Below are 20,062 nucleotides of genomic sequence, written 5' to 3'. Positions count from 1 at the left end.
TGGTTTATATATTTTGTTGTGTTAACGTGTCTCAATGAAATTTTCTGATTTTTTTTATATTTTTAAGTATTGAGCTTTAATTTTAGTAAAAAAAAAGTAATTAATTTAATTATATTTTTTAAGAATATTTTTTTTTCAAATTATAGTTTAATTTTTTGATATTGTTAAGTTTGACGTTATGTTACAAGTTTAAATTTAAGATTTCACTTAGTGGTAGGGGTATTTATCATATCTTCTAAGACATTTTTTTTTTATGAATGACTCGTGAATCCAACTTAACTTGTTGATTACTGAATTAGTTTGGTTCAAATTTCGCGTAAAAACTGTAGGTTCAAATTTGATTAAGTTACTTGCGTCTTAAAGAATCAACTTTACCACCAAGTGTGAGGTTGCTACTTGTGCATATTTACAAAAGAATCTTAATATTGAAGTCAATAATTATTTAATTTTATTTTTTTCTAAAATTTGGAGAGTATAAAATAAGTGATATTAATGATTGATGAATAAATTAATAATTGATATTAGATGTACATGATAACAAATTTTAAGGTTATTTATGTATCAATTATATAACAATTCCTAGTTATTTTGGTAAAATAAACAATTCTCAATTTTCTTTATTTATCACTTCTCTAACAAGTGTTTCTGATTTGAGTGACTTGAATATTACTTTCTGGAGGTTTTGTTTTGCTCTGCCTTGTTTTGTGCTAGCTCCATTAGATCGCAATTAGGGATCACAATAAAATCTGCACCTGCGGGTACTCATTCGAACCCGTTCGATTTGAGCGGGAAAAATCCACTTGATTTAGGCGGAAAAAAACCCGCTTTACTTGAGTGCAGGTGCGAATTTTCTCCGACATTAAAATTCGGGGCGGGGACGGGGACGGGTTTGGGGTGGTGATATCCACCCCGCCCTCGAATCCACCCCGCAAGTAATATTATTACAATTTTTAAATTTTATATACATATACATATTAAATATGTTTAATATTTTTTTAAAATATTAAAAATTATAATTTTATCTATATAGAAAATATTTTTTAATTTTATTATTATTTAATAATTATTATTTTATTATAATAAATATAATTTTTAAATTTATAATTTTATATATATGAATGGTTGCGGGCGGGAAAACCCGAACTCCGTTGCGGACGGGGATGAATATCTAAATTTTACACCCGCTATAAAAAAAGCGGGTGCAAGATTTTCCCCAATTAACCGAGTACAAGTGTGGAGGAGGCGAAATCCGCCCCTGCCCCACCCCGTTGCCATGCCTAATCGCGGTCAAGTATCGGTCCCTTTCATCCCTACATCAATCTTGATGATACAAGTGAAGTTCCAATAATTAGGGGTGTTCAAAAAAACCAAAAACTGAACCAAACTGTCGAACCGAACCGAACCGAACTGGTTTTGAACTGAACTGGTTTAAGAACCGAACTGTTTTCGAACTGATTTTGTAAAACCAGAACTGAACCGAACCGGTTTTTCAATTCAAAAAACCGAACTGAACCGGTTTTTTGTTTAAAAAAACCAAACCGAACCGGTTTTTATTTCAAAAAACTTGAACCGAATTTTTTTTAGTCGTAATTAGGGGTAATTATGAAAATTTTGGCCTATATGAACAAAAAAATTAAGTTAAACCAGTTCGGTTTTGTTCAAAATAATAAACCGGTGCACCACTTTTATAAACCGGTTCGGTTCGGTTCTTTGAACTGAAAACCGGTTCAGTTCAGTTTTTCCAAACTGAAAAACAGTTCGGTTCAATTTTCAAATGGTTCTAGTGCAGAACTGAACTTTGCCCACCCCTACCAATAATACTACATACAGTAGTTAAAATAATTATTATACCAACAAGTTACAATCATGCAATATAAACATCTTGTCCTTTTAATGGTTTAATAAAGATCAACCATCATCCCGATTCAAACATCTCTTAAACTATTTCAATCTTATTTCTCCTGATTTTATTGTTATTTAAAATTTTTAGTTTAAATTAAAATTTTATATTTTATATTTTATAAATTATATATATAAAATTTTATATAAATAAAAAATTATTTGTTATATTATTGACATATACCAAAATTAATGTCTTATATAATTTTATTGAATACCATTAATCTTTATGAGTCTTAATAATATATTAAATAATTTTATATTTGTGTAAAACTTAATGTACAATATTATAATAAAATTTCAGTTTAATAAAAAAATTTAAATTATTTAAAAAAAAAAATAGAGATGATTATGAGAAATTTATATGGAAAAGACTCAAAGTCCACTATCTATATGACTATATCATGGAGTATACGCCATGCCCGTGGGGCTAATGGGAATGTAAGTCTTTCTATAGTATAATTCTTGGGAAAGGAAGCAAGGAGAAGTTAAGAGTAATTTAAAATGTGTAATTAAAGTTTTGGTGGTGTTAAGAATTATATAAATTATTTTTATCATTATAAATTTTAATTAAAAATCATAACAAATCAATAATAAATTTTAATGATATTTATCTTTACTGAGAACAAAATTTAAAAGTTTTAGTGACATCGAATCTATAACTTTATCACATTGATCGATTAAAATCATGTTATTTAATTACTAATTAATTAATTAAATTGTACTAAAACATAACAATTTACTCGTAATAATTTGTTACACCATATTGTACACACATATAAATCCCCTTTTTCATTGACACTATCCACATTTGACTATTTTATGACATTTGTATTAACCGGAACCAAATAGTTGTTTAGTTATATTCTATCATACATCGTTATACAACACAATTAACTTAAATTGACCGAGTCTTCTGTGTCAACACTTCTCGAGAATCAGAATTTCTCTGCCAAAACTTGAAATTAAGAGATCTTGTTTCCAACATTTTCTCCACCTCTTCCATTGGAAGTCCTTTAGTTTCTGGAACAAAGATAATAACAAAGATAATAGCTGCAACAGTGATGAAGATAAATATCATGAATGTCCATGAAACTCCAATAGCTTGTGTCAAAGATAGAAAGGATTGAGCAACAATAAGATTTGAGACCCAATTGGATGTAGATGCCATTCCTCCACAAATTCCTCTATATCTTAAAGGATAAATCTCAGAGTTAACAACCCATGGAACAGTTCCCATCCCAGGTGAGAAGAATATGATGTAGAGTGCTAAGCCTATTATTGCAAGCCATCCAAATTTACTAGGACACCCTCTTGTGTACCATAACCTCTCCTCTTTATGACACTCATCCTTTGTGCTGTCATTGGATATTAAACATGCTCCAGGGAGAAGCTGCACAATATTAGTTTCAATAGTGTTATGTCACATTAATAAAGATTATCACATTTAAGTTTATAATTTATAGCATATCACATTTACCCTCATTATATTAATTGAAAAAAAATGTAAATATTAACTAAAAGTTTCTCTTTACATCATTTCATATTTATAAGTTAGTTCAACTCTAAAAGACTACAAATTTTGTCAACTAGTTTATCTGTAATCAGCTATTAACTAATATAAATTCATCGGCTATCAGATACTTTTTCACCGAACAAAACTTAATTTGATAGGATAAGTTTACCTTATTAGCTCCTGAAGCACAAAATCCACATTCTGGAGAAGCCTTAAGGCACTTCATACAATCCCATCCACCAGGGTTCAAAGCAGCACTATAATCAGGGCAAGTATTATTGAAATGAGAGGTTTCGACCCCGCTAATCATTGGCGAATGAGTGGCACTCTGATGGAACACAACAGTCAAAACAACAAGGGACAAAACAACACCAGACAAACTGAACAACAGAAGTTTTTTCCTTCCTGTCTTATCTATAAAGTATATGCTCAAGATTGATCCAAACGCATTCAATCCAGATGTAACAAGTGACAGAAGAAGTGCTGTTCTGTTGGATGCAAAACCAGCTAACTGAATAATGGCTGGACTATAATACATCACAGTATTAATTCCCACAAACTGTTGGAAAATTTGAAGTCCCATTCCTGCATATAAACCTCTTCTCACTGTTTTAGTTTTCAACATCTTGATTATGCTGACTTTATCAGAAGATTCTGCTTCCTTGATTTCTAGTTCAACTGACTCCTTCAAAGTGTTAATTTCAGCTTCAACTTCTTCTGGTGAATAAATCCTCCTTAAAATTGCTTTAGCTTCTTCTTCTCTTCCCTATCATTTCAACGTAAGAGCCAAACAAAGATACATTTTCTTATAACGAAAGTTAGACTAAACAATTAAAAGACAAACACTAACCTTTCGAAACAACCAACGCGGCGATTCTGGTAGCATAATCATCAGTGTAATTTGTATCAGAGCTGGTACTGCTGCTACTCCTAACATCCACCTCCATGTTCCTGGTGTCTGAATAAATTATATATCAATAAACAACAACTACAAAAATACAAGTTTGGATTATAAATAAATAAATAAATAAATAAATAAAAGATTCTGACTTTTGTGAATGCCAAGTTGATGAGGTAGGAGAGGAATTGTCCTCCAGTTATGAGAAATCCATTGAGACTAACTAAGGCACCTCGAACTCTAGTTGGAGAAGCTTCTGAGATGTATAATGGAGATGTCATTGAAGCCATTCCAACACCTAAGCCGACAAAAACTCTGCCAACAATAGACGGATCTGTTGCAGCAGCCATTATTGCAGAGCCAATAAAAAAGAGGCTATCTGCAATTAAAATTGCTTTTTTCCTTCCAAATCGATCGTTAATCCATCCACCAACTGCAGCTCCTATGATTGCTCCAGCAAGAGCCATACTCACAATGGCTTCCTGTATTATCAACCCTTTCTCTTTTCAATTTACATTTTTTCTGGTTCATTTAACAAACCAGTTTTAAGATTTTCAATTTTCTCTATCACTCACTAATTATAAGTAGAAATAGTTTTATATTTCAAAATTTAAAAACAAAAATGAACAAGTAATTGGTCATAGTAGTTAAGTCATTACTATCTAACTTGCTATTATTCTTCATGACTATAGTGGCATCTTTTTTCTAGTTAAGGAAAAGAATTAAAATCTAACAGAAATTTAATTTAAAAATTATACAAATGATGAAAAGGTTTACAAGCAAAACTAAAAAAGTTATCATTATTTTTTTGACAGAAAGTAAACCATAATTTTGGTGACGGCATAAAAATCTTATAATGAAACAGATAAATGATATTATAGACTTATACTAGTATTTACTGCATTTCATATTATCATATTTTAAAATATTACCCTTTTTATGGAATTATGCAGGTTTATGGAGAAATGATACTGATTTTAGGAGGACTTCCGGGACCACACTGTTAGTTGGCAAACATAATATTAGGTCATCATGAGAGTTATAAGTGAAAATATATGAAGAAAAAAACTTCAAATAAAAATTATATAAAATTTCCTACACAACTATGTTATGTCGGTTTACAAACAAAACATGTGACTTTTTTATATTCCACAGTTAGATGAGAATTTTCACGAGATTAATTTTCTTTATAATTTTGAGAGAAAAAACATTTAAAACTCATAGCTAATTTCTACGTATTTGAGTTTCAAATATTGATATTACTACATTAGATTTATTGTAGTATTTACTATTTCTTTTAAAAAGAATACTTATTTACTATATAGTAATTTAAATTGATAAAAAAATAATTAAAATAATTAATTTATTGCACAAAAGAACGAGCAATGCATTTTACTTTCAATAATTGATAAATTATTTTTCTATTTTATCCAATACATAGTTATGATCAAGATTGAAGAGTTATCCTATTTGAAACTAATTTGTGTATATGAAGTTGTTGATTTGTTGAAATAGAAATGGAGATGATATATGGCATTGTTAATGTGTCCCTAGGCAGAGAGAACATTTAATCGATAATGATGGAAATGAAGAGTAAGTACCTGGAGCCACGTGTTTGTATCAACAGCTTTGAAATCATCTCTGATATATAATAACGCTCCAGATATGACTCCTACAATATAATTAATTATAAAAAAAAAACCGAAGACAGAGGAAAACAGAGAAAAGTGAGTTTGTAACTAACCAGTGTCATAGCCAAAGAGAAAGCCACCAATTCCAGCAGAGAAAGCAAGACGAAGAACATAAGGATTTTTCCACGACAGTGACAAACATTCTCTGAAAGCTGACACATCGCTTTCTACTACACCTCCTTCCATCTTGTTGTTTTAATTTAAGTGAATCACAGAACCAAAGTGTGAATGATTGAGAGCAACATTTTATAGAGGGAAGGGTAAAAGGTTTTGATAATGACGCAACCGGGAATCATTCCTATACCCTCTTTCTCAATTTTTCTAACGGATAACAATAACAACGGATTTTGTCTGAAAAAACAATTTAATTAATTAATACTTTTTTTCATAATATTATTATTATTACTAGCGTTCACACTCATCCGTATGTCCGCTTTCAATATTATTATTATTACTATCCTTAAGAATAACTGTAAAATGACAAATTATAGGAAATAATATTTTGGAAAGATCTTATTTATTTATTGTGTTATAGGTTGTGTAGTTTATACTAGTAACTAATATCTGCTAGAGAATTTGGATGGCTGCTTTTGGTAAACTTTCTCCTTACAAACACATTTTTCTATCTACATACATTACTCAAACTTGACTACCTTATTTAAGAGGCTTATCTCATGTTTTATGTAGACCAGTATAATATTAAATTATTAGAAAAATATAAAACTTTAATAAAATCATGTCACCTGATTTAATAAATTCATAAGAGAGATTAAAAAATAAAAAATAAACTACATTATAATTGTTGTTGAAAGTCTATATTTACACCTATATTTTGTTTACAAAAGAATATTGATTTGGACGGAAAAGATGAAAAAAAATAGGATTAAGTAATTTATAAGGAATCTTCATTGACGGGTCAAGTTTAGCATAGTAGTAAGTATGATGATTTTTTTATCTAACCGACTATGGAGATAGAGGGGTGAATTTCGAATGGAGACGCGGGCGCCTAAACTTACATGCCATTAAATTCTTTATTATATTTATCGTTCACAACATTATATACAAATTTTGTATTTACAGGAAAATAAAATGTTATTTAGAATGAACAAAAAATAAATTATAATTTCACATATATATATATATATATATATATATATTTATATATAATTTAAAGGAAACAAATCGTGCACAAGTCTATTTATTTGTATATATATAATATAAGATTATATATTATAAATTATTTCAAAAGTCACGTAGATAATTAATTATAATAATACTGAAAAAAAGTTTACACTTACATTTTATGACTATTAAACTTTTAAAACTATATTAAAATGTGAAAATATCATAGCTTAATTGGTTTATATACAAGCAAAATGGATTATAGCGTATACAGGGAGGGAGTATTTTATCTATGTTTGGTTTGGAAGTGGAATTAAGAAATTTACGATGAACCATAAAAATTATACTTTAGTGATGTTTAGCTTTGTGGAAGCTGCCGACTCTTTGAAAGAAAGATGAAATCACAAAAGTCTAATGTATAAGCTAGAAAATTAAATCACTAATTAAAAAACTCCTTGGATTTAGAGTTTCGCTGTGATAGAAGCTACAGTCCAATTAGCCACACTGGCTTTGACATAAATTAATTTTCAACAATAAAATGAGTATGTATCTTTGGCAGCACATGTGTGTAATGGAGCTAAGTTTCAACTTTTGAAGCGTAGCGTTTGTTTTTAGTGTTTCTTTAGTTGTCTTACTTTTGAAAAAACAAAACAGAATTCCAACAAAAGTGATATGCGTGAATATATATTTTGAGAGATAAGGGAAAGTGACATGGATGGATATTGATTTCAAATAATTTACAAAACTAGATGTACGAAAGGTAGGTTTTGTAGGAAAAAATATTAAAGGTTACATCAGTTTTAATGTATATTATTTTTGTTCAAAACTATTTTATTTTATTTTTTAGATTGAAGAATAACAGGATAATGATAACTTGTTATTTTAATTCCATTTAATTTATTTTTAAAAATATTTAATAACTTCTTTAATTTAAAAATAAATAAATGTTCAATAGAAAATTGAATTCTTAGCCGTTAGAATTGAGTATAAAGAGTTCTTATTGTTTATGGAGAATTGTTGGAAGTTATTTCAAATCCAAGGGAAGAGAGGGTTTTTTTAGGAGGGTGATGATAGATTTTGTATTAAAAGAAAAGTTTAAACAATTGTGATAAAGTTGAAGTTTTTTTTTCTTCGTCATTCATGCTCCAAATAAATAAATGTTTCTCAAATTAAGAAAGTTATTTGACACCATCCTATCATATTTATGATTTTGTATTTTATCAATTGTTTATGATGACATACTTAGATATAGTAATGTTGTTGTTATTTGATGTTTTTTATGAGATTAGACTTTTGTTTGCTTCAACAATCTTTTTTCTTTCATCAAGGTTTTATTCCTTCAAGTTTTCTTCAAAAGGTTTTTCATGAGACATATGTTGTTTTTGTCTTTGACTATTTACATTGGATTTTGGACTAGTCTCCCTAATTTTTGTGTAATTTTTCATATATTTTTTATTGAATAAATTTTTTTAAGGTACTATAAATAATAAATAATTCTTTTGAATTGTTAATATAATTAACATATCTTGACAATCATAAGATACTTCTGTACTCTAATTCTTTACCTTAAAAAATTTTGAATGTGTGGATTTAACAATAGAAGATAAGTTCAAAGAATTAAATGAACTTTATGATTTAACATGGGAGCATGGTGCTTTTATTGTTGATTAGGGAAGGAAGATTTGGGTGGAGGAAAGTTTCTGGAAAAGCAATTAGAATAAATGATAGTTTGTTGTGACAAAAGTGAAGACTAGAGATGGGTGGATTAGGAAGAGACATTCTAACACTAAACATTTTCATGCAAGTTAGAAGAAGAAAAAATCAACCGGATGCTTTCAATAAAAAAGGAAAATGAGCCTAAATTGGAATGATATAAATTTTACCTTCATCTAGGGATGTTGGAGTCTAATCAAAGATGATTTCTTTGGTTTTGGGGAGAATTTTCATAACAATTTTTTTCTTTCAAAAGTGGTGACAATATTTTTGTGCTAATTCCAAAAGTAGACCACTTAGTAGTGAAGACAAAATAAATCGTATTGATCAGTATTTACAGATAAAATTTGCAATGGACAAGAAATATATAGTTTATTGAATATTAATAGAAAAATAAATAAATATTTCAATAATATATTAGTTAATTAATAATAAAACAAATGCAACAATATTCATATCCACGTATACTCGTACTCTTTATTAAATTAGTAGCATTAAAATGTTGTAAGTTAAGATGGTTTAATATATATTGTTTATGTGCTAATTATTTTTTGATAAATACTAATAAATGTTTTTGAGGTAATTGTTAAACAAATAAAAATAGTAATTTTATAATAAAATGTAATGAAAATTATGTTTTAAAATTTTTAAGAGTTTAAAATTTGTTTTTTTCAATATAAAAGTTTTTATTTTGATTTCTTTAAAGTTTGTTAGCATGATCCTTATTTGTCATGTTGATAAAAGAGAGAAATATTCCACTTAACTGTAAAAACACAATCCTACATAATGTACATATAGAAGAAGAAGAAGATCTCAATTAATGAATGAAATAGATATATCTAAACAAATGAATGAACTTACAATATCTATTAAACGTATCTATTTCATTCATTTTCTTATCATTTCAGATTAAATTTCATATTTACACTATCTTCTCTATTGACGTGGTCATTTTCATCGATATTTAAGGTTTTTATTTTTGCATTACATATCTCAGACAATCTTAAACTATTTACAGGATCGAGCCAAGCAGCAGACAAGTGAGGTTGCAGCTTTGGACTTTAAATATATTTAGAACTAAAATTTATATTTTTAATTTAATTAATATTATTAAATTTTAAAATATTAATTTTTTTTAGTCTTTATATTATACATTTCACTTGCCGTCGTATGAATATATTTAGTTTTATGTTGTTTAATTTAGACTTCAATATATTATTTTATTATATTTGTAGGTTTAAGTGAAGTGGTTTATGGTCTATTATTTTTTTAACGTTAAGAAAATTTCTTGAAAAATTTTTTAAATTTTTTTTTCTAGAAAAATATAAAAACTTTGTATTGAAAAATTTAGAAATTTTTTTTCTAAAAGATATTTTCTAAAAAAGATCAAAATAAAAATTTGAAAAAGTGAAATTTTGGTGACTGAAGTTTTCTTTAGTGGAACATTTCTAGCATATACTTTTTTTAGAAAATTTTATCCTATAGCTCACTATTTTTTTAAAACACCAACTTTATTTTTGAATTTTTTTAATTATTTTACAAATTAAAATTTACCTTTTTTTCACTCTCTAAAGATTTTCAGAACAATCAATTCAAGTTTTTTGGTAAGCAAAAAATTTTTGCAATTTTTTTAAAAACTTAATTTATATTCCTCAATACTTAAATGCACCAAAAAACTTTAAAAAAAAATTCTAAAAACTACCTAATTTTTTTTAAAAAGATTTCCGATACAAAAGTTTGAATACATAGACTACCGAGAAACACTCACACCAAAACTAAAAAGTTTTTAAAAAAATTTTTGGTAAACTCTTTTGTATTTTATTGGAAAACGAGCGATAAAGTTTTTTAGTTCAAATCAATTTTTTTGAAAAACAAAAATATTTTTGAATTAAAAAAAATTAAGAATTTTAAGTTTTTTCGATAAGTACCATTTTAAAAAAAAAAATTATTTTTAAATTTTGAAAAATTGAGTGTTTTAAGTTTTCGAGAACATACCATTTTTGTTGAAAACAATTTATTTTTAAAATTTTGAAAAACTTTGGATTTCCATTTTCTGAATTAAAATGTGTATAAAAAACATAAAAAAGTTTTTTTTGGTATATATCATTTTTTTTAAATAACATTTATTTTTAAATTTTTTAAAAACTTGGGGATTTTAAGTTTTTCAAAATAAGGTGTGTACCAAAAAATATTTAAAAAAATTTAGAGTTGTAATTTATGTATCGAAAAATTTGAAGAAAAAAATTTCAGAAAAAAAATTTGTAATCATTTATGAATCGAAAAACCAAAATGATATTATGAATGAAAATGAATGTTTTTAATATATGATTAATTTTTTAATTTTTTATCTTGTAGACTAATACTAATAAATAATTAGATCGTAAATTTGACAAGTCTAATTTGCATACGCTATTTTGGGGGTTGTACGTGTATTTGGTGTTGACATCCTAATTTACCAAAGTATGATTGTAGGGATCTTTTGTATTGAAGCAACATAATTTGGGGGGAGATTTGCAACACCCTTCATAAAAGGTGAATATATTTTTTCTATTACAATAATGGGTCTGGTTTTATTATTGCTGTAATGGGTTAGAACATCACTTGTAGTTAATTTAATAATATGTTTTTTTATATAAAATATATTTAGAATCAAATTACTTATATACAGTGGCAGATCTAATGGTAGATTTAAAAATTTATTGTTACGAAATGTAATTTTAATATATTTATAAAATATTTTTTATAATTTTTTATTTGATATAATCTTATTTAAAACATGTTAAAAGTTGATATCTTTTAGTTGAAATTTGAATATTGATTAATCTAATATATATATATATATATATATATATATATATATATTTTAATAAAAACTTACAAAGTAGTGTTAAATATGTAGGAAGGTGTTTCTTTTTCAAAATAGGATTCATTATGTATCATTATTATGCTTGGTGTTAAAAGAGTGAAGAAAATTAAAATGATACATAATTTAAATTAGTACACAATTTATTATTTTATAACTTCCAATATTTATTTTCTTAAAAAAAATTATTATATAAAGGTACTAATAGTTTTTTTATGGGAGCTAAATAAGAACTATTACTTTTGAAGCAAATTATTCTGCTTGTATATATACTCTTAATGATAAAATTCTCTTGTTTATTCTTATTGTTGACTTACTTAAACAGTTGTAAAAATAAAAAGAGCTTTGTACAGTGCACCTCCACTTTGATCTCTCATCCCCCATTCATATGAAAAAGATTATATTGTCTTTAGTATTATATATAAAAACTCTAAAAAACATTCACTTTTCTTTTTTCATCCACCTCATTCAAAAATTTTAAATATTCGAATTTTGATTCTACCAAATCTTCAAAACTGCACGGTACATTTCTCAATAAATGAAAGGATAAAGATCGATGATGACGACAGTTGCAACTTGCATGGGAAAAAGGATTGATATATCAAACCCAGCCGAGGCAGGCCCATGGATAGAGACTGACCCAAGCTTGCCATTTCCCTCACAAAACGACACTCATCCTGATCGTTTACACCAAACTAATACGATATTTAAGGATTAAAAATTTATTTAATCTTATTATTTTATTAAAAAATATATATAGACACGTTAATATGTTAATATGTGCTAATTTTGTATAATGATTTTTGAAAGAAAAAAAAATTATATCATGATTTACATAAAGGTACATTAGTTTCAATAATTTGAAAAATTATACTTGAATCTTAAATTTGGTAAAAAAATAAAAAAGAAGAAGATAAACACAATAAAGAAAATATTAAATAAGACAAAATAGAAGGAATCTACTAATTAGTAGTCCTACACCTGATCTTACCCTACAATTTTTCTAAATTCCACTTTTGTCTTTTTTGGTACAATTCACTTTTACTATTTAATATTATGAAATAGCTGAAATAGAAAATAAAAACCCAAAATATTCTGAATAAACATAAATGTTCTGAATTTTTAAACATATAAATATTTAGTATTATGGACTTTTAAATGTTGTAAAATTTGGAATGTAACTAATGTTTCAAATATTTTAAAATTCAAAAATACGAAATACCGGATTTTTTAAATTTTAAAAAAGGTGGAACTCTAAAAACAAGGCACGTGATGTTTTAAGGAAATTAAATCTCCAAGAAATCCATTATAATCCATAATTGTGTATAATATATGTAATAATAGATTTTTGTAGTGATATAAATATATTTTCATGTAAAATGTGTTCTTAAATTGTTATGCAACTCACGGACAATTGAAATGAACAGTCAATTTGCAGAATAAAATAGTAAAATTTACTCTTAAGGATTTGTCTGTTCATAAAACACAAATCTAGCAAGATACAATAGGTTATTCTCCAAATACAGGGTTTACATAACTATATTATTCAGAATGATTTATTTAAAAAATTTAAATAAATAACTTTTGAAATATTAAATTATTACAACAAAATGTACATTCGTGTGTGTTATCATATTAGTTTTAGCTTTTTTGCATTTATTTATTTATTTATTTATTATTATTATTATTATTATTTATTAGTTTTAGCTTTTTTGCATTTATTTATTTATTTATTATTATTATTATTATTATTATTTATGAATGATTATGTTGTTTTTAAGTTTTTAAGAGAAACATAAAAAGATGTTTGTTGCGTTTATCGATACAATTTAATTATTTTTTAGTATACATCAATTTTATGTGTGTGTATATATAACAAATCATTCATCAACTAGAAATTTTCTCACATAAATAAAAATAAAATGACTCTTGTAAGCACAATTATATGAGTGGTCATGTTTAATTTCTTACAAACTAATCCAATGATGTATAGAAGCTGTGTAGGATTCTGAAAATATTTTATAAGGTCAAATTTAATAAATTTAGGGTTTTAGGTTTCTAAAAAATATCTTCAAAAAATAATTAATTTTTTCATGTATATTTATATTTTAAAAAAATAAAAATATTTAAGTAGTATAATGAATAAAAAGTTTCACAATTATAAAAAGGTACAATCATTGACATATTATTAAATATTTTTCATCTCATAAAATAAAAAATATAGAATTTAAATAAAATTTAATAAAAATATTATTGTTAGTATTAAAGACTTCTTTTTTGTTTTTTTTTTTATCAAAATATTATTTTAGAGTATATTTTAAGTCTCAATAAGTGTTAGACCGAACCTCAACACGAATATTATACAACATTATAGTATTTTATTAGAAGTTTTTAAGAAATATAGAATTTTACAGCAAAATATATTTCAGTATTAAGAGAAATGATTCTTTTAGCCATTCATTAATATGCACTCTAGTTAGATAATATTTTTGTCGCCTCGAGATTAAGGAGGAATCCCTATATTCTCATACTTATCATGTTATGAGCATGGTGTAAATGTTAATAGTAATTGGTGTATATGTTAGAATTAGAGAAAATGTTAGTAGCAATGTTCAATTCAATATTTTTTGCATATATTATGTGCTACAATTATATAATAACTTATTTATAAGAAATGTTTAGCATTTTTTACTTCAACATTAATGATTTAGTGTTTGAATTATTAAAATGACGATAATTCATTATGATTTTATTATTCTCTAACAAACAAACACTTAGACACATTAATTTAAAGGTTGATTGAATTGTATTGTTTACACATGATAATTTATTAAAATAATTTTTTTTGCATGTATTTTACATTGATATTAGTAAAATTAAAAAACTATATTTTCATTTGACATGTATTTAGATGTTTTTCTATGTATATATTTTTTATTGAAATAAAAAGCTCAATAAACATCTAATATAAACCATTTATTTATACTAGAATGAAATAAACTAATCCATCTATTACGGGGTGCCTATATAAAAGGAACCCCAAATTATGCCAATAACTAATCCATTAAACTCTCTATGTCTCTCTTTCTCTCTACCCTTTCCAAACCTCACAAAAGTTATTAAACAATAAAAAAATACAAGCCTAAATATCATCTTAATGTACCTTACTCCTAAATAATAAATAAATAAAAAAACGCACACCCATTTTCTTCTTCCATTCTTCCCTTCATGCCAAACTAAAAAATTTCACACGTTTACAATAGCCAAACATGTTATTAGCAGATTCATGGAAATCTCAAGCACACTCATTGGACTTCAACTAAGAGAATCATGAGATATACTCAAGGCACATTGGAACATATAATTCTGTTTGCAAGAGAATTGAAGCAAGGAGATGAAGATCTAGTTGGTTATTCATATTCTGATTTGTGTAGAGATAAGAGTGATAAAAGTTTGTTGGGCGGACTCACTCCTCAAGTGGAACCCAACAAAGTAGCACATCAAGTTATGTATTCCAATTCATGAAATTCTCAATAACATAGAGCTCAAAGAAGTAGACAGTCATAACAGTCATAAACTCATCATCATATGAAGCGGAATACATTGTTGGCAAATATGCAGCTTGTCAAGCTTTATGGCGTGAAGCTTTGATAGAGGAATTGAGGATTGATGTATGTAGGCCGATGCCATTGATAATTGACAACGTCTCAGCCATAAAACTAGCAAAAAATCTTGTATCTCATGGAATGAACAAACATATAGAGACAATGTTCCAGTTCTTAAGAGATCAAGTTGGAATAAACAAGCTTACACTCATATATTGTCAAATTGAAGTGCAAATTGTTTATATAATGACCAAGGCCTTGAGGACAAATAGATTTGAAGAGCTAAGAGAAATGCTAAGTGTAGTTTCACTTAAATACTTGAATTAAGGGAAAATATTAAATGACTTGTAATTCAAATAATGTAATAATTGAGTATAATAACTAACTAACTGATTGGTTAATTAGTTAGTTAGTTAGATTGCAATTAGAATGTGTATAAATAACTCATATATAAATAAGATTGTCAATTTATGAAATACACAAGTCTTAACATTCATTCAATTATGCATTTGTTGTATTCTTGTTGTGCAAGCAACAACTTAAAAGGCTAACATAGACTCCATCTATTACTTATATTGAAGTAACATGAGTTTAGTTCTACTTAGATTGCTTTAGTGAAAATATCCAATTCAAAATGGAATTTGGGTTGGATTGGTCTCATTCAATGTTTTTTTTAATTAATTATTTGAATCTTTATTAAAATAATTTTTCATTTTTTATGTACACAAAATCAGTTCTCATAAAAAAAAAATTGAAACTTACTACATAAATTTTGTTTGAACGAGTGATTTAATATTCATAGTTGTTTAATTGAATATCACCTTATCTAGATTAAGTTTAAAGTTGAATTTATCTCTAAAAATAATTCCTTAGTGATTAACTAAAGGTATTTTTGTATTGCTTTCTTTGCATTTTAATATTGGTATATGGTACACAAAAATATATTAAAAAAACACAAACAAATAAACCACTTGTTATTTTTGTTGGTGCCAAGAAAGTTGACATTCAAAATGAATTAATCTAAATAATTACACATCCTCTTGGTGTGCAAAAGCACTAATATATACCATAGTATATTTCATCAACTTAATTTGAGGCACTAACATATCTATACAACAAAAAGTATGAGACAAAATAAATGAAAGTGGGAACAAGAAACATCATCCTCTTTGGCATAACAATTTGCAAGCTCTCGGATCCTTCTTCAATGATTGGCTCCAACCTCGGAAATCTCTTTGAACATTTTTTAGTGGTTAGGAGGAGAGAAGGAGCAACCTCACCACAATTTTGGATGCTTTTCATTTCAACCTTCACCATTTTCCTTAGCATAATTGATTTAATCAAAAGTTGTAATTAATCAAGTTAACCCTTGTATTTCCTCCTTGACCTTCTTTTGAATCAAAGAAATGATAAAAAGTGGTTGAAAAATGGTTTAGAGGGAATAACAAATGGAACCATATATATAGATATTGGGGCAGTGAATATTTGGTGCGAGTTAGTGGTTGAAATTAATGACAACACATTTTAGTGCTTGAAAAGGTCTTTGCTTTGGTTGAGATAGATTTAACAGCAAACTAAAGCCTTAGATGACCATTCTAGAAGCAGGCTCAAAATAGCAAAATGACGTTTACGCAACGACTTAAGGAAAAACGTTCTAGATTTGGGTATTAATTAATTAATTATATGTACAATTTTCCGTTTATGTGTCAATATATCACTGTATATTAAATTGGAGTTTTATTTTTATGCGTTACCTTCACGTGTATATTTGTTTTCGGTGAAATCATACTATATATTATCATCTTGTGAAATCACGCCATTTTTCATGTTGAATTTTTATATTTATTATGTCAAATTAAGTTTAATTTTTTATTCAATTATTTGAAAGATTTCGTCTTTTTTTATTAAAAAAAGGGTGTCATTGTTTTTCATAGTTTTTTTAATAAATATTTAAAATTATCTAATAAAGTCTTAATCAAATAAATTAATATTTTATAAATTATTATTAAAATAAAATTTATTACTCAATTTTTATATTTACTACTGTCTAAATTAATGAATTTTACTATATCTAATATTTTTAGAGAAGATAATCAATATGCATACATGATTGCTAATTTGATATTTTATATTGTTAACTGTCGTTGGGTGAAATACTTTTTCTTTTAATATTTTAAATATTTTTAATAGAAACTGAATTGATCGTCCTAAATATACATTTTAATGATATTTGTAAATATTTATTGTACTTTTTTCATTCACTATAATATTATTCTATTATATTTTCTGATAAAAAATTTAGTGAAAGAGTAATTTATATCCATGATAATTGTTTCTTAGGTTTTAATATAATTCTCCAAACTCATATCTTTTTTACTTTTAATAATATTTGAGATCGCTGAAAACAAAAATTAGTTTTTAAAACTGAACGATCCTCTTTGAGTGATGTAGAATAACTTCTAGAAGGGTTGATACTAAGTATAAATGTACACATTTTTTTGTCATAGTTTATATTCATAAACCGGGCAAACCCAAAACAAAAGCCCAATACTAGTACTGGCCCAACATCTTAGTGCACAATATTTCACACAGTATGACTAACCAAGATGTGCATCAGAAGTCCAACTACAATGAACTATATTTCCTCCGTCTTAAGATATAAATAAAAATTAATAAAAAAATTAAATTAAATTTTGGCTAAATTACATATGTGGTCCCTTAACTTAATTTTAGGTAACGTTTTAGTCCTTTATCTTTTTTTTTTCCGACTTGGTCCTTTATTTTAATTTTAAGTGACAATTTGATATTTTATGTTTTAAAATTTCAACAATGTTATCCTTTTTTATACAAAAATTCAAAAAAAAAATTCAATCAAAACTCATAAAATTAATTATATTCTTCAATATAATACAAATTTCATCAAATTCGTAAAGCAAATCTTCAAATAAACTCATATTTTCATACTTTATTTGATATTGTTAGGAATAAAGGACTAAATCGGAAGAAAAAAAGAAAGATAAATGACTAAAACGTTATCTGAAATTAAGTTAAGGGAGTAATTTAGCCTTAAATTTTAATCAAATGCATTAATATTTCTTTAATTAATTTTTATTTTTATTTTAATACAAAGTAATATCAATAAAGTCAAACAATAAGAATCAAGTGAAATTTGATTCAACTCACCTTTGACTTGATAAGAATGTGTTTGGTTAAAAATCCAACTCAAATTTGACATAGACATTTTTTTTATTTGGATCCAACTTGATTTGATCTCGTAAATGAAATATAATAGACATTTTATAATTATATTAAATTTGATCAAATATTACAATGAAAATAATACAATAGAATCTTTGAATCTTTAGTTATATATTACTCTTATGGAATAAAATATAAATAAAAACGATAACTAAAATACTGATGTATCTTATATTAAATTAATATCAGATTTATCAATTTTTTAATTAATATTTAATTAAGTATATACTATGTTCACGATAGTTAATTATGAGAGAACGATACAACAACCCCATGTTTGAAATGAACAAGTAGCTAGCTGATGCTGCTCCTACATTTCAAATCCATCTTCCAATTCTTCATCTTCGTAGATTGTTTCCAACAACGTTATTTGGAATCGTATCGTGGAAACAAAGACCAAACAATGCGGGGCAACCGCACAAAATGGTGTTAGTGGTGGTGGAGTTTTAGTGTTTGATGTTTTTTTGGTTATTGATGAGTACTTCATTGGAGGCAAAACGATTATGCTATATACTTGCTCTGGCTCAGTCTGCTTTTAGAGAGTTAGCTAGGATATTTGTGTATGGTGGTCACCCCATAATCTTGGATGAAATTTAAATAGTGAGTTCCATGTTGTCATTTAATCAAAATAGCCCCTCTTATCCATTTAACTTCAATAATGCCATTGTTAACTTTAAGAGAAATGTTAACAAGTGGGTAAGGATACCTCTCAACATCAAAATATATAAATATTAAAAGTATATTAGAACTTTTGTATTAAATTCTTTATAGTTTTTTTTTTTTCAAAACAAAATTTCTATTTTTGATGCTTTATTACGGACACATTGAGGCCCAACTAATCCAACCTTTTAAATTATGTAATTTTTGTTTATATATTTGTTTGGATAGTTTTTATTTTAAGAAGTAAAAGATTTTAAATTAAAGGAATACAAGAAATAATCTAACTTAATACAATAAAATTATAAAATCAGCCACACAAGAAAAATAAGATACCCTCCCTGAGCTATTATATGGTAAAGTTTATGTAATGATCATATAGAACAGACAATAAAAGCAATAAGACCTAGTCAAAAGCCATACTGCCATAGTATAAAACTTAATTAGATCGACGGCTTATGTTATCAACCACTTTATTGTGAAAAATAACAATTTCTAAAACACCACACAAATACAATATTGTATGCCAAATCGCACCCAAAATAACCGAAGCTATAAAAAAGAAGTTAAAATCAATAATTTAATTTATATATATTATTAATGTAAAAAAAATATATTGTCAATCAATCATAACTATGAGTTTATTAAAAATTAATAATTTTTATTGTAATTATTTTTGAAGTCAAGTATATAAATGTTTATGATATGCTGATAGTGTAAATTTTTTTACACTAACATTATATGACAATTAATTTTTAATATAAATATGAAAAATAAATTTATAATAATAAGAAAATAAAAATATATATAATATATTTTATTAAAATTTATTAAAAATAA

At 26.0% G+C, this 20,062-nt stretch overlaps 1 protein-coding gene across 2 annotated transcripts; it reads right to left on the bottom strand.

The window, feature by feature from the left end:
- Nucleotides 1–2,613: 2,613 nt before the first annotated feature.
- Nucleotides 2,614–6,331, bottom strand: LOC101503869 (probable inositol transporter 2). 2 transcript variants are annotated; one of them, XM_004504496.4, is made up of 6 exons: nt 6,058–6,331; nt 5,915–5,985; nt 4,466–4,795; nt 4,266–4,373; nt 3,585–4,181; nt 2,614–3,292 (listed from the first exon to the last, which is right to left on the bottom strand). In XM_004504496.4, exons 1-6 carry the CDS (start codon nt 6,188–6,190, stop codon nt 2,798–2,800), a joined length of 1,734 nt encoding a protein of 577 aa, XP_004504553.1. In that variant the 5' UTR covers nt 6,191–6,331; the 3' UTR covers nt 2,614–2,797. The 2 variants fall into 2 exon arrangements, with proteins under 2 accessions (XP_004504553.1, XP_012572392.1); XM_012716938.2 differs by lacking the exon at nt 6,058–6,331 and having other exon boundaries at nt 4,466–4,835; nt 5,915–5,936.
- Nucleotides 6,332–20,062: the final 13,731 nt, after the last annotated feature.

This window comes from Cicer arietinum, chromosome 6, assembly GCF_000331145.2.
Source record: "Cicer arietinum cultivar CDC Frontier isolate Library 1 chromosome 6, Cicar.CDCFrontier_v2.0, whole genome shotgun sequence".
Taxonomy (NCBI): domain Eukaryota; kingdom Viridiplantae; phylum Streptophyta; class Magnoliopsida; order Fabales; family Fabaceae; genus Cicer; species Cicer arietinum.
Note: the sequence above shows the minus strand (reverse complement) of the source record. Positions and strands in the feature narration are given on the sequence as shown.